A 16,575-nucleotide genomic window follows, 5' to 3' on the forward strand; every position below is an offset into this window, starting at 1 on the left:
GTTCCCTTCCTCCTAGGCGCATTATTTTTGACAATCCACATGGTATGTATAAAGTTTTAGGACATGTGACAATAGTATAAAGAGAGGAAGAAGATTGAAGGGGGTGGAAAAAATGTGAAGAAAAGTAAAAGCGATGAAGATAACAAATACGTCTTTGCTAGTTTAATAGTTTTGAGGTACTATAAGAATATTAGTTTATTGTGAGTCACAAATTCTAAAAAATGAATTTCATAATAATTTATAATTATTTATAATTTGATTTTTTTATAATCCAGAATAGATTGTTATTCTCACAGTATATTAAAAAATGTCATGCAATCATTTCTTTGACAAATATAAAAATGTTAATATAGAATACATATAGAGGAGAAATGTTGAACCCTAACGCTATCATTCGGATTGATGAATCCAGGATGTACAACCCTAAACTTGTGGTCTCCTTTCCGGCACGACAAATGAGGTTGGGAGGGCATCGTGATCGCACCACTGCGCTTACAAACGTCATTTAATAATTCCTGTTATAAGAAAAAGAAAAGGGAGAAGGGAAAGGAACAAGAAAAAGAGAGGGAAAAAGTGAGGGGGGAGAAGCGTGACGTGGACTCCTTGTACCTTGAGCCCGCAAGCGACGGCCCAGATTTTCTCTCTCTCTCTCTTTCTTTTATCTCTCTCTCTTCCCTCCATGCCCACCTCCCATTAACTCTCTCTCTCTATCTCTCTCAACAGCGAGTCACTGAGTGCCGTGTGCAACTCTGTGTTAAACAACGGAGACACTAGTTAAGAAGAAGAAGAAGAAGAAGTAGCAGGAGGTGGAGGTAGGGGAGGAGGAGGAAGTGGGCGTGATGTTGCTGGGAAAGCGCCCGCGCCATCGGATTCAGAGGACGACGAGCGTGACCAGCATCACCGTCGTCGACCTCGAGGTGGACGACGAGCAGGAGCTGCCGTCGGGGGACGCCCGCCAGGACCCCCCCGGCGAGGGCGGCCCGCCCCTATCCGCGGTGGCTCCCGATCATCGCTACGACGGGGAGGACGGCGAGAACATTAACGTGGACGGCTTCGGACCGTACGACCCTCAGAGCAGCTTCTGGCGCTGGTGTCGCCGAGGAACTACAGCAGCATGGAGGCCGAGGGCGCTCATTTCCTGAACACCTGCGGGCTCTGCAAACGCCGCTTGTTCCCTGGTCGTGACATCTACATGTACAGGTATTTCCACACCTGTTCTTTTTTTTTTTTTTTGCCCCGTGTCGCTTTTGTGTATGTCGAAGACGATTGCTATGTACGCACACATATGCAATCTAAACAGTTCTGGTCGCTCTGTTAATGTTGCCTTTTGAAGAAGTGGTCACATGTTTGCTCACCTGTAAATCTTGTTTCTTCGTTACTGGTTTTGTCTTCCAGATCCACTGAGGAAACCGTCTGCATCATTTTCATACCCCTTTTCTTTTTCCTTTCGCAGTTCAATCAAATCTACCCGTCAAAGAAAAATAAATAAAAAGATGACCATGTTTATTTTCTTTTCCTTAGAAAAATGAAGGAAGAAAAGCTGTTCGGAAGATGGTGAAAACCGAACTCTCTTGGGGGTTGTCTGAGTTTCTGCATAATTGCACGTTTGGGAGAGCGTTTTCAACCATTTTTTTTTTGTCTGCGAAATATGATATGCAGGATATGGAGGCATCCAATAGAAAAATGTCCAATTTTTTTCTATTTTCTTTAGGCATGATTTGATTTGAGTTTCGGAAGGTGAGCCTAGCATATTCAGCGCATCACCTGTACTTTGCAGGCCCTTTGCTAGTGATGTGGAATTTAAGCAAAGGAGCGTTTGAACCCTTCAACCTTTTATCACGTCATGAAATGAGACAATGCATATGGATGTAGATCATGTTACCAAGTACACAACACTTGAAAAATTGTACATCTAGCATAGCTTGAAAATCGAACAAAGCAAAAGCTGTATGTCTTGGAGCATGTGTATTATTTAAATTCTGTCACGATGAGCTTTTTCAGGATACGAAAGTATAAATTTTACGTATGATGTAATTGAAAGAATAAAGTCCTAACTAAAGATGCCGGTTAATAAGATCTAATAAAGATTTGCCACTATAACACCTCTCTTGCTATATCGTGTACGGCAAAATCGAAATGCGTGAATTCTGGACTGACATTATTACATAGGTCAAAATAAGGTATAGTGACTCTTTGGGAGTGGCATGCTAGGGTTTGGAACCATTGCAGATATGGACTTGGAATGGCATCATTTTCAATGTGTTTAGTTGTAATGCTTATTGAGGATGATTGCTAATAAACGATGCCGTGGCAGGGGAGATACGGCCTTTTGTAGCCTCGAGTGTAGGGAACAGCAGATGAAGGAGGACGAGAAGAAAGAGAAGCACAGCAATCCCAACGTTGCCGCTAATTCACGTCGACAAGGTCGCAAGGCATCGCCAATCTAGAGAGAGAAACCATCTGTAATTACTCTCCAATGGAGATAGAGAGAGATGATGATGGTGGTGGTGATGATATGGAAGCGAATATCAAGCATTTTCTCCTTTGATAATTTTTATGCATTGCCTCGAAGTAAATATTTTCTCTCCATGGATATACGTGCATATATATACATATATCCAACGATTGGAACTCACGGAACATGCTAGTAATTACTAATTAAAATTGTGAAATGGGTGACTGATGATGTTTCGGATGCATGATTTGAAGGTGTTGGTCACTTAATTTCATCTATTAAACTTTGAATTTTAAACGTTCTAATCAAAGTTAAAACTATTAGTCACATCCCATTTACCGATTAGTTTTTCCTGCATCGCCAAACAAATCTTTGACAAGTGAAATTGCCAAATTATCCAATTCAAGATTAAATGGAGGTGCCGTGGAGCACCATAGTAGAAACAAGAATTCGGGCGCAACAAGCTCACAAGCGCAAGTTTAAAAAAAAATGTTTTAGTATTATTCTAAAAATCAATGTTTGAAACTCTTCACAAAAGAGAATAATACTAATATAAACAGTATAATATCCTAAAGGCATCCTAATAAATGATAATTAAAAAAAAAATTACTCATAAAGAAAATAAAACTTAAACATGTAATATGTGATTAAATAACTAAAAAGAAACCAAATTATTCAAACTTATAAGATAAATTTCTCAACCATTATCTTTCCCTGCCAACGGCTCTTGAACCTTTAATGGAGAAAAAAATATAAAGATGAAGGAATTTAAATACCAGAATTTTAAAGAGTGCCCTTGAGCATTTGTTAAGCCTCAATTAATGTGCTTCGAAAATTTAAGTTTACTACCTGAAGTAAGTGACCTTATTGAAACGTGCAGCCCTTCCATTTTTGTGGCGTCTTCTAATTTTTGTTTCTAAGTTTAATAAAATTTAACTAGTGCTGGTTAACAAGAATTGTGCTACGATACTCATATGACTCTTGATGCATAGTATTATTCATATGCACTAGAGAAAAAAAAAATTCAAATTGAATTGATACCCAGGAAATGGTGTATATATATGCAGCAAAAACATAATCAAATTGGTCAAAATGATAAAAAATCATATCAAATATTAAGAAGGTATGGCCATGTATAATTTGGTTTTTGGCATCTCGGTGGATAGCAAAACCTAGTCGCACGCATTGATTTTTCTTTGTGTCACAATTCTCACCCATTTGTTGAAGTTCAAGTGTACACTTGCATTCGAAGTAGTATTTTCAATCAGGGCATGTCAAATAGCTAGAAAGGCTTTCAAAAATAATTTCAAAAATACGCAAGATGTCTAAAATTCAAGACAAATTACACATAAGAAAAGTTCCTGATTTGTCAGTACACTGATTTTTAGCGTGATATTTTCCTATATATATATTTGAAATTTGGGCACTCCTTACCACTCGTCTTTTAATAAAAGTACTTAAAAGGGAAACCTAAAATATATAAATGCCCTGTCTAAATCATTCCACGTCTACTCTCCAAAATGATTGGTGAACTCTCTTTGCCCTTGGGGATCGAACTCCATCATCACTAATTTTTCGCCCTCAATATATCTTTATTTTCCTCGAAAATGCCACTCCCAACTTCCAAAACTTTCACTGGTCCCCCACTCCCCCCAACCTTTTGTAATTTATGTTTTCTTCCCTCTTGATGCCATCATCATCACCACCCCCTACATTATATTATTTGATTCTGTGTGGGTTTGTAATTGGTTCTCGAGAATAAGTGTGCACTGACGACGGTCTCTTATATTCATCATGCAATTTGGAGATTTGTAAGTACTTTTATATCTTTAGAAAGATGGCAATAAAACAATTTCAAATTAAAGCTTCCTAGTGACATTTATCAAATATTCTTTTTTTTTTTTTTAAATCTCGGATACACTAATTAAATCCTAGATTGCATGGGTTTTATGCTTTTTTTATAGTCTGAAGAAAATGATCACAAATGCATGATTTGGACTATAAAAAAAAACATGCTTTAACTATTTTGAAGATTATTGTGTATGATAATTCAATGAGGTGACCGGATGGCTTAAGAGCTTTTATTGGATCTTTGTAAATGTAAAAAAGTAGGATTACAATGGTAATCTAATAAAATGAGTTAGTTTTTCGAATATGCTCTCCAGTTTTTTGAATATGCTCTCCATTTGCCATTTTGTGGATTTTATGGATCAAAAAACTTTTGAAATCTGAGCGCATTATGAGATCAATTAATGACTTTTGGAGACTAACGGACGATGTCTTTGAAAGGTCAAAATCATGGCCCTATCGCGAAATAGCACCATTTCGGTCTCAAAGAGCCATTAACCCTTACCTCACTTCTCTTCTCCCATACACCTTTCTTGCTTGTGCTTTTCCTGATATATTATAGAGCAGCTCGGTGCGGACCATCGAATAGCAATTGGCCTAGGAAGCTTCACAAGATGTTTACATCTTCGTTTCTTTCTTTACTTTCACTTTCAAAGTTTTTTTTTTGCATTACATCTTGATTTTCAACCGTTGAATAACACAATTATAGATGATTTGACATTTCGCTTTATGATGAAGACACTATCCTCGCCATGGCATCGACGTATCCCAAAATAATTAATTAATTTCTCGATGGCGAAATTGGAAATTTATTTATTTATTTTTTTCTGTTTTTGTTTTGGAGCTTGTTCTCGTTCTGATTGGCCTCGCGTTTGGGTTGGTAGGTTATGCTGTCCTTGGGCCCCTTCGCATTCTCATTATAATTAAATTTTGTCTCCATCATTTCCATCACTCCGTAGGGGCTGACCCCAGTTAGATCGAGACAGCACCATGCCTTCAATTTTTCCAATTTCGATTGATGCTTTGAGTCGTTTTCCAGGCGCAAATTATTGCATTTCTGTAATTTTGTCAACATCATGTAATTTCTTTTCATGTTCATTTCCAAAAAAAATAAAAATCCACTGTGTTTTTCATTTTGTCAAACAAGATTAAAGATATGTTCTCCATTCTTATAACATGGAAGATCCTCTTTGATATTACTTTTGACATTGCTCGCAATGAATTAGGGTTCTAGGGTAAAGGCTCAAACGTGATCGGTGGTGCATAAGGTCTGAGACTTGTTGCTAATTGCGTTAGTCGGAACGAGAGAAAGAACCTCCCATTAAATTGCGGAACAAACTTCTTGAAATAGTTCAATATGCACAAGTTTATCAGTCGATGGGAACGGCAATCGATAAGATTAATGTGTGGATATCGGACTTGGCTCTTAGTCAAGGTGTAATTATAATCTAGGATTGTTTTTCTCTTTTCCTACAATTGGCTGATGAATTGGGTTAATTACGCTAAGGGGAATCCAAATTCACCCCGATTAATCGGTTGGGTTCACTCTCCGGACCAAGAACGATCCCACAGATATATATAAAAAAAAAGTCCGATCTTATTATAAAATGCGACCAATTTTTGGGGGCCAAAACCATGGAGATTCGCAAGGAATCTTATACCAATATTTATATACACGGTCAATGGCCCTCCAATAGCAATTCCCTATTTATTAGCCGAAATAATTCTGGGTCTAAAACTTTAAATTAAAACCCGACATGGAACCTGTCAATCGGAAGTGATTTGGACACTGATTGGCTGGATTCCAGGATTAAATTAGTGACTAATAGTTTTCAAGGACTCCTTTGTTGGCGCTCCGGGTGTCATCCAATTTCAATGTTTCGTGCCCAGGGTTGGGAACGAAGCCACCGGCGAGAAAGGAAAAGAAAAGGACAAGAAAATTATAAAACGATGTCTTGTAATTACAGGACAGTTTAGTCCTCTTTGACGCATTGTTTTTGCTGCCGCCTTCCTTTGTTTATCCTATCGAAAAATACCCTACTATTGTTACTCTGTGTGGCTGATATCGCGAGGGAGCGATTATCTAACTTTTTTTTAGACTAGAGAAGGAAGTAGCATCACATGATACCGACGGGCGGATGCTGCCGTTCTATGTAAAGTTCAGGAGGGATGGGAATGTCGTCGAGCACTTAAGTCTCGATTGAGGCTTTTTTCTAATTGATCAAATTAGTGCTGGGACTGGTCGTTAAGGTCCCGGAGATGGAACCAAGATCTACGAAGCTCATTTCAGAAGAATAATAGAAGGAATGGGATCATAATCCAAGCGAAATTTTAAGGGGATAAAGCTCAAATCACGTCTGCTTGATCTTTGCCCAAATTGTGGTGGCAACCTTCTATCGTGATCTGCAACGAGAGTTAGACGGCCATCTCATTATGATATGGTGCAATCGGTTTGATCTCACGCTTAAAAAATACATGAAGTCACGAGTTCGTTTTCTATTCAAAGCAGGTAGTTTGGGTAAACATCAGGAGGAGTAATTTCTTGCAGTTCCTCAATCACAGCCTGATGACTTGACTTTGGGTTTGACCCAGAAAGTAGACTCAGTGCAATGTATGAGAAGTGAGAACTTACCGAGGGTACAATCTCCCAGGCGCACCGATCGAGTTCATCATGAGTGTTAATCATGTGTCCCTACTGCGTTCAATGATCACGTCTGATGGATCTCGGTCCAGGCAAGTCCTTTCCCCCCTCCCTTGGAGGGTAAGTGGGTCAGTATCGCTGCATGTAATTAACACACCGTTAAATCAGGTGAGACCCATCCGGGCTTTCTTCCTCTCAAGCCCAGGTCAAAGATGATTTTTTTTCTGTTCTTTTGGTTGCTTTGAAGCTTCCCTTACTCCACTGGGCCAAAACGGCCTTTGAGGAGCTTGCACTTTTAAGGCTTCAATGCCAGGGCCTTCATTCTATGCCTGCAGATACACCAATTCAGATGACGCTAACCATAAGGGCTAGGTAGCATTTCTGGAACTCCAAAGCCTTTGAGCAGTTTATGACGCTTTTGATAATGATTCTATTTCGGAAAATAATTTTGGTGAGAAATTATTTTTTTTTTTTATTCTGCTCTCGGAATAATTTCTTAGCAAAATAATGCATTTGGTAACATCCTAAAATTTATATTAGGAATAGAAATACGTTTGATAGGATTCTTATATATATATTTATTTATTTTAATTTTTTAAAATTATTTTATTATATTTTCTTCTTTTTTTTTCCTTTTTTTCTTTTTCTCTTTGGCCAGTCGCCAATTACGATGACGACGACGATAGGTTGGGCGAGGTTCAGCGAGCTTGTCGGAGGCCAGCCTAGCCATAGCGAGCCTCAGCCTCGCCAATCGGCCTCGCCCTGGCCTAGCAAGGCCCAGCCTCACGTCAGCTGGGGAGGTCGAGCCTCGTCGTGGCCAAGCTCGCCTAGCTAAGGTGAGGCCGAGCCTCGCCGTGGCTTGGCGTCTCCGGGGACCAGCAACGCTTCGGCGAGGTTGTCGGCCCTCATCTAGCTGGTCACTATCTCTGGCCATTGCCAAGACTGGTGATCGGCCAAAACGAAGAAAAAGAAGAAGAAAAAAAAGAAGGAGAAAAGAGAAGAAGAAAGAATAGAGAAAAAAATAAATTCTAGAAATTGTTTCTAGAAACAAAATTTTTACCAAACAGGCTTCTATTTTTAAAGAACAGAAATAGGTGTTTCGAGGAACATAAACAAATTTTACCAAACAGAGCCTTAGAGTCTCTCCATAAACGTTGTACTAGTTTTACAGATTGCAAGGTGTTGATTTGACTGTGGGATTTATGGACAATCTTAGCTGGTTCTTCTGTTCTTGAAGTGAAAAATACATGGAACTAACCTGGCGTTCAGATGTATGTTCCGCAGTTTTCTATTTTCTGAGGGAACCGAGAAGCAAATTCTAATGATCTTCATCCATATGAAAATGAAAAAAAGATTCTATGGAAAAGCGAATGCACGGAATCGGAAGATTTATTTACTATGATTTTGCACCACAAAAAGGGTGCTTCATCCACGGAAGGAGCATGACAGAGCGGCCCTACGCTCGCTGAGAACGCTCGCTGAGCACCTTCGTACAGCGTTTACCTTGAAATGTAATATAGACATAAAACAAACGGAACAATCACCGGAGTGAGGAGACGATTTTTGCTGACATCGACTAGAGACAATCTTCACGGCTTAACAATCTTCACGAGACAATCTTCACGGCTTTACACAATCACCACGGAGTATGGCGCAGGGGAAAGAAAGAGCATGTTGTTTCGGAACCAGAGAGCGAGCGAGGGGCGGGGTTCTGAACTAGCTCGTCACTTGTACTCCAAGATCATGTTGTTCTCCGGAGCCAAGCCCACACAGGCCCTCATTATGTTCTCGAGCATCGCCCTCTGCTTCGCCAGCGCATTCACCACGGGAGTGCCGGGCGGGACCTGTTCCAAGCAACATCCGTGAATCACATTACCAAACATCAGAAGACCAAATTTTTGCCGTTCGATCATCACAAACTAAGAACAGTAAAAACAATGAGATGGGACTTGAGCTTACGAGAGGGGCCTTGGTGAGGTAGCTGAGGATGGTTGCAACTGGGTGGAACGAGTGGAATTTGCCCTGCAAACATCAAATTTACATTGGCGTCACAGTTACAACCCTCATATGGTTGGATTCAGAAGCAAACAGTCTTGGCCAATTTCAAGACAAAAGAAGGAACCAAAAGAAAACCAGAATGGATTGGATTTGAACGAATTAAGCGTACCTCTCCTTCGGCCTTGAGCTGGATCCGAGTGCTGAGCTCAGCCAGGAGGACCAAATCGAGGATGATCGGGGCGGCCAAGAGGGAGTCCTCACACGTGTTGTGGAGGACGATGGTGCTCTTGCCTCCCATGAATATCTCCGATGTGTACTCATCCATCGCCCGCTTGCTGTCCCCAACATATGGCACATACTGCAAGCACATTACAATGAAACGACACGATTTCCATTACTGCAGCGCTTGTGCTGGACTGACAGAACATGACGAAAAAGGACATCGACAAATAAGGCCGACTAATTTTTGGTTCGGTTCTGATGCTACAGTTATTTTTGGCCAAATAGTCACGACCATCTCGAGTTTAGTTCAGTTGCAGCTGATGCATAACGCTTGGTCAAAGTAATATTGACAAAATCTCAATTCATCTTGAATTCATATTGAAATCATGACCTGCCACATCTATCTCAACAAACACTAGAGCACGTCATGTGCATACGACTTAATTTTGTAATGAATTGATCAATCTAATATCTTCATTTTAATGAGATTTATAGAAAATTCCTTCGGTTAATCTGTGATCGAGCACTTTTGTAGCGACCGTTGAAAAGAATTTTCACACAAAGAAAAGAAGAGATGGAAATGGCCATACCTTGATGACCACGACATGGTCCGGGTGCTCACCAGGCTCGTAAAGGATGGCGTTGCTGGCGACCATGTCATCCACGACATTGCTCTTCGAGATCTCCTTGGACCGGAATGTCTGAGGGGCCGAGAGATTCATCCCATCGTTGTTGCCAAGATGGTTGTAGCTCACGATTGAGGTTGGCTGTTGAATCACCACATTAGTATGTTAGGGAACATATGTAACATTTGCCTGCATCATCAATTGACGTCTCTGCTTTTCTTAAACCAAATTTATCACATTTATTGAAGAAAAAGATTGCAATATACCTTGATCCCAGCCCCGACCAGGAAATCGACGAGAACAGATTTCATCTTGGTTTGGCCACTCTTGAAGTCATCTCCTCCAATCAAAACGTTCCTCTGGATGGCCAAGTCAATAAGTCCTGTGATCAAGTTAAGTTTACAGCAAACAGAATCAGATATCTCTAATCGATAACCCCCCCAGAATCAACTCCCAATAGGTGTTAACAAAATCTATCTCGGTAATTACCAGGAACGAAAGTGTTTTGCGGGCTTCCATTGATGAAGGGGATGTTCTCGAGCACACAAGCAATTGCATACAAAGTGGAAGGCGAAATCTCGGACTCGTTCTTCTCCATGGAATTCATCAAGTTCTCCATTGTGTCGTTCAGACCCACCACCACATTGCTGTACCTCTCCGTGTTGGCAGTCCACAGCACCACCACCTTGTCCACCTTATTTTTCTCCTTAAAGTCCCTATTCAAATTGGAAAATTTAGAACCCCACATAAATATCAGTACTAAGAGTCACACACCCAGCGAACAAAAACCGCTTTAAACATGACCCTTTTAAGATTTATACGACATTATCTGTCCATGTCTATACTGGTATATGATCAAAAACAGGAGGGAACCCGGGAGGCATTATTCACCTCATGTCCTTGATGATTTGCTGGACCTGCTCCTTCTTGGAGCCCTTGATCACATTGTTAGCGCGAGCCTCCTGGTTGGCTGCGATGAAGTCGGGGTCATAGATCCCAGGGAGCGGGACCATGTGCTCCATGTACGGCCGGAGCTGCTTCTGAAGATCGATGTCAAACACCCTGGCCCTGGCCATAGCATCAGCCAAGTTCATTTTACTGATGTCCCATCCCCCGATTACGATATCATCTGGGTTGACCTGAATTCATCCATGCATTGTCATTTCACAATCGAATCGACAAAACTCAGTGAAACCGGTCGATCGATCAGTCCATGATGATCAAATCAAAGTGATTTACCATGGGGAGGAGGCTCTTGAAAGGAGCATGGATTTCTTCTCCATTGTAGGACCCAACACGGATGGTGGACGCCTGGGTCAGAGAGCCGAAATAGTTGGCCTGCTGGACGTTGTCCTTGGTTGCCCAGGAGATTCCTCTGCAAAAATTGAATTTTTTTCAACAAAAGAGCAAAACCCAACTTTAAAGTTTCTTTTCGTAATTTTCTTTTTTTTGGTAAGTAAACAATACATTGACTTATAACCAATATTATACAAAGTAGACCGACACCAAAAACTTACACTAATAAGGTCAAACTAGTACGAACGAATGAAAGGGTGTCGACAAAACAAACAACAGATTCTAGTCAAGGCAAACACAAAGGCAACAAAGGTAGCATAGCTTAAACAACAGCTACAAAACAAAAGCCAAACAGCCCAGTCTACAAGAGGAAAAACAGAGGAGAAACCAGCCAGCCACCAGCGGGAGTAGCATCAAGGGAGCACAAACTCACCAGAAGTTTAAAAAAATTAAGGAAAAAAACAAGCTTTCCATCGTACGAACAGCAATTCCAGCAGCAGAGGAGGGAGGGGCCTACAGAAAAGGGAAAAGAAAAAAGAACACAAACAAGAACACACAAAGATTTCTAGTACAATCAAAACCGGACCCACACCTGAAACCCCCTTTTTTTTTAATCATTGCGTAATCATACCAACCCCAAAGCCGCAACTCTCTAATCGAGAAAAGCAAAAGCGAAAAGTATATTTTACAGTTTGCCCTTTTTTTATGTCCCCCTCATTCCCGGTGGCGGAGCATGAACAGCGGAGCCGTACTTTAGGGACTTACTCTCGGTTCGCAATGACGCCGCCGGTGAGGGTCGAGCCGTTGTTTCCGCCCCAGCCGACCAGCATCACCCTACACAAAAAAAGAACAGAGAGGCAAAGACATGAGGATCGATCGATCAGACCCACTTCTCGAAATTCGGAAGAAAAAAACACAAAACTAGCCAGGGTCGCGGGGTGGGAAGGAGACGAACCCGAGCTTGGGGACGCGGGTGTCGGTCTTGAACTCGTACTTGACGGACTTGGGCTTGACGGTCCACTGGTACGCCCCATTGCGGTTCTCGTGGACGAGCTCGGTGGTCTGGTAGTCGTACACGGAGTGAATCTCGGCGTCGCCGTACGTCACGTTGGGGCTGTCGACCTTGAAGCTCTCGATAAACATCACGGCCTGGCCTGCTGCGAATTCTAGCGTCTCGCGCGCGGGGGAAAGAGGAAGAGACGAGGAGAGAAACACGTCGGCTCGGCTCGGGGCAGGAGGGGAACAAACGAGAACGCTCGCTGGCTCTCGCTCAAGGCCAGGGGATTGCTCTGCTTCTCTGGGCAATCGTTGGCGGTGGTGATACAATCGGTTCCGCTCCCACCCGGCTGCATTTATAGAAGGGCTGCTTCTCTCGGGGCGACGCGTGGCGGGAGGTGAGTGGATTGAGGCCCCACGTTCTCAACTTTTTTTTTTGTTTTTGTTTTTTTTTTTGGGTCGTATTCAGGTCCTCACACGAGTACCGAACCGAAGGCCTCTCCCTCTCCCTCTTTCCTTTTTTTTTTTTTTTTTTTTTTTTTTTTTGTTGCTTTCTTTGCTATTATTTATCATTTATGTCGAGAAATGTAGGGAGAAAAAATGCGTCCCGCCATTAATTTTTTTTTTTTTTTTAGGGTTTCTTGTTGCCAAATATTCATGGGCCCCCTGGCGCCAAAAAGGAAAAGTAGTAATTACTTGCATGGTCTTTTTCACTTAGAAAAATTAGTAATTGCTCGCATGACATGGAATGGAATGAGTCGATTATAGATGGCATGCGGAGCTTAAACTTTCATGCCTAGCGATGCGGGAGCTTGGAGTAGGATTGAAGATGATCAACTCGCAAAAATCCCCATCCCAGACCTTGTTAATCGACTAAGTGCACTTGTTGTTTATGCATGTGAAGGGAGATTTCGGCCATAACACGATTCGAAAGATTTTAATGTGGAGAAGGGCGTCCAAAATGAAATTTCTAGAAATTGAAGAATAAAGGTTGATTTGTTGGGATCATCAAAGTTGGAAGCTTATTTCCTAGCTTAAGAAAGTTTTTATTTATTTATTTTAGTTTGATTCCTAATTTGAATAAGTCTCGGGCGAGGGCTTGATTGCGGCATCCACCCTTGTCAATTCCTCCTAATCGTCGGGTTGTTGGGTCTTATCATCATTGAATTGGGCTTGCTCCTGAGGTGGAGCCGATACGTAACACTTTATTGTCTCGAAACTCATTGAACGACTTGAATTAGTTTTTGCAGATGAAGTTTAGATTGAGTGGCAATAATTGGAGACCATCATTATTATTTTTGTTCTCCCTCGTGATATTTAGAGCGTGATTAAATTATTGTGTGAATAAAGGGAATAAAAATGAAATTCACAAACAATTTTAGAGAGCACGATGGACATTAAGAAGGAGTGAAAAGAAACTCAACACCCCTTTCAACCGGCTCAAATTTTTGTCCCAATTGGGAATGTTATAATAATATCTATGTTTGGACCCAAATAGAATTGTACCTACTGAATAAGGAGCAAATACATGCATAAGGATTAGATGCACAAACCGTGTTGGATACCCAACTCCACAAGCAATGTAGGTGCTTTCATGTTTGAGCCACCCACTTAGGCTTTAGCACACAATACCTGGTCCATCAAGATAGTAAAATGCTTCACAGATTGGAAATCTACAGATAGGTAGAATTTCTCATTAAAGAAAATAACAATCTCTGTGATTCGTATCAAATGAACAAATGATAACCATATGCGAATAAGGGGATGAAATGGTGATTGAAGATGCACGCTTATCAATGGTATCGTTACGTAAGTCTCTAGAAAATCGCATTTTGCTTTCCTTAACTATCCCTAGAATATGGTGAATCCGAAGTCTTATTAAATGTGAGTTGGGGTGGGGATCTTAAATGTGAGTTTTGATTCTCACGTTCTGCAAGGAGGTTGGTGAGGGTGAGAGTTAGAATATAAATAGAGTAGGACCGACATAAAAAAAAAAAAAAAAAAAACATATTTTCCAGGACTAGGGGGTACATTAAGAGAAATGAAATCACAATAAATTTACTTCATTTAATGCTATTAAAAAGGCATATTATTTAAAAGTCGCAGCAAAGTCAACTTTCTTTTCCTTTTTTATTTTCTAATCTTCATCGTTTTCTCTCCCTCACTGTCCTTTTCCTAAGGAAGGAGGAAATGAGAATATGCTAGGCCAACCGAGAAAATAAAAAGGAAAATGACACTTCTGATTCACAAATTTTTAATTTGCTCACCATAATCATTGAACTCTGATATATATATTCAATATAGTCAATAAATTATATGAAAATGTATAATATATTTTTCATATTGAATATTTTTATGAACATGTCATGCATGATCCAAAAATTACATTATAAATTGAGTTAAAATCTAAAAAATAATATTGAACAACTTAATAATTTTAAGGTAACATTGTATTGGCTGATAATTTATTGGCTCATATTCTCTCTCTCTATCCTTTTCCTAAGGAAGGAAGAAAAGAGAAAACAATATGCCAGGCCAACCGACAAAATAAAAAGGAAAATGATATTTTTGATTCACGAATTTTTAATTTGCTCAACGGAATCACTGAATTTTGATATATATATTCAATATAGTTAATAAATTATATGAAAAATGTATAATACGTTTTTCATATTGAATGTTTTTATGAACATGTCATGCGTGATCCAAAAATTACATTATATATTGAGTTAAAATCTAAAAATAATATTGAACAAATTAATAATTTTAAGGTAACATTTTATTGGCTCATTTTCTCTCTCTGTCCTTTTCCTAAGGAAGGTAGAAAAGAGAAAACAATATGCCATGCCAACCGACAAAATAAAAAAGAAAATGACACTTCTGATTCATGAATTTTTAATTTACTCAACGAAATCACTGAACTCCGATATATATTCAATATGGTCAATAAATTATATGAAAATGTATAATATATTTTTCATATCGAATATTTTTATGAATATGTCATGCATGATCCAAAAATTACATTATATATGGAGTTAAACTCTAAAAATAATATTTGACAAATTAATAATTTTAAGGTAACATTGTCTTGGCCCTATTGGGTCATAATTTATGGGCCCGTTTCAGTTTGTGTCGTCATCGAAAACGTTAAAAAAGATGGGGTGGTCCGGTGGTCCGCTGACCCGCACGTACGAGCTGACACGCGCGAAGGAGGAGGAGGGGCACGCGGGGCCAGCTGCTAACACGTGGCGCCTGGCGCAGCATGCAATCGACAAGTGGCGGTGGGGGCCCCAGCGGGGGGTCAGGGGGGACGCGAGAAGGCGCTCGAATGTTGTGGTTGACCGATGTGGGACTCGCGGTCGCGCGGGAACTCGTGCCCGGGCCTCTCTTTTGGACTGACGTCGGGTTTTTTGGACTTTTCCGTTGGGGCTTTTAACTGCTTCTCTCCTCTCGAGATTGTCTCTGGATTCATCGTTACTCACGAAAAGTTAATAAATAAAAGATAATAATCTCCATAAATCCCCACTCCCCGACAAAACCAAAAACAAATGAAAAAAAAAAGAAGAAAAAAAAAGTCTTCTCCTTTTTCTCTGCCCTTTTACCGGAGCTATTGAAGGGGGTTTGTTTTTTCCAAAGGGCAATGCCCTAGATTCCGTTTCCTCCGCATTTGCTGAAATGCTTGCTTTTGAAATGAGGATTGTTATTGCAATTCAACGCTCTCCATTTCCCTATTCTCTTATCATTACTCTCCCTCCCATCTAATTCTCCACTATTTAAGTCTCCCTAAAACTTCGACCCAAAAAAAAAAAAAAAAAAAATCTCCACAAAACACTGACCAAAAAAAAAAAAAAAAATTTACCCACTGATGGGTAATTGAGTAGGTTCGACTTCGTCGTAGAGATCCTAAGATTGAAACTCGCAGCTGCTAATACGTATTAAGTGGGGGAGTCATGATGATGGGGTTTTGTGCTAATTTTCCCTAGGTATTAACGCTTGGTCTAGGGTGCATTGCGCATTTTACGGGCCGTGGGTTGGCAAGCGTAAGCGAGTCGGGCCCAGCAGATCCTGAGTATAAAAAAAAAAAAAATTCCCCAAAACCATTTTCCCTAAAATTAAAAAAAGAAAAAGAAAAGAGAGAAGGAATTAATCAACTAAATAAGAAAAATTTCAATTTTTTATGTATTCTTTTTCTAGTGTTCTTGTATTGAAAATTTATAAAATTAAAATATTTCTCGTCGAATCAGTTTCGTCAAAGGAACAAAACCAACTTTGGCAAGACTCTTGAAATGAACGCGACGAGGTTTGCCCCCAATTTGAATCCCTTTAGAAAATTCGTACATGGTAAAGGGTGAAAATGCAATAAAGAGAAAATGGGTACTCTCTGAAAATGTGCTTCCAAATGAGAAGTATATTGGACGTGGCAGTCGCCCTGCGGCCCGACCACCGGGAAAGTCTGGGTAGAGGTCCGAATCCGGGGTCTCAATAAAAAT

General features: G+C 40.3%; 2 protein-coding genes across 2 annotated transcripts; one reads left to right on the forward strand and one right to left on the reverse strand.

The window, feature by feature from the left end:
• The first annotated feature begins 519 nt into the window (after window positions 1-519).
• Window positions 520-2,635, forward strand: LOC104415811 (FCS-Like Zinc finger 7). The gene is given in 3 exon segments (XM_010027186.3): window positions 520-1,145; window positions 1,148-1,200; window positions 2,315-2,635. Coding segments are annotated over 3 exon segments (492 nt in total). The 5' UTR covers window positions 520-839; the 3' UTR covers window positions 2,448-2,635.
• A 5,680-nt stretch (window positions 2,636-8,315) lies between these two features.
• On the reverse strand, window positions 8,316-12,418 carry LOC104415812 (inositol-3-phosphate synthase). The gene is made up of 10 exons (XM_010027187.3): window positions 12,042-12,418; window positions 11,852-11,920; window positions 11,030-11,165; window positions 10,682-10,929; window positions 10,280-10,506; window positions 10,057-10,172; window positions 9,755-9,931; window positions 9,112-9,300; window positions 8,904-8,966; window positions 8,316-8,788 (listed from the first exon to the last, which is right to left on the reverse strand). Exons 1-10 carry the CDS (start codon window positions 12,227-12,229, stop codon window positions 8,669-8,671), a joined length of 1,533 nt encoding a protein of 510 aa, XP_010025489.1. The 5' UTR covers window positions 12,230-12,418; the 3' UTR covers window positions 8,316-8,668.
• Between the last annotated feature and the right edge of the window lie 4,157 nt (window positions 12,419-16,575).

Source organism: Eucalyptus grandis, chromosome 8, assembly GCF_016545825.1.
Source record: "Eucalyptus grandis isolate ANBG69807.140 chromosome 8, ASM1654582v1, whole genome shotgun sequence".
Taxonomy (NCBI): domain Eukaryota; kingdom Viridiplantae; phylum Streptophyta; class Magnoliopsida; order Myrtales; family Myrtaceae; genus Eucalyptus; species Eucalyptus grandis.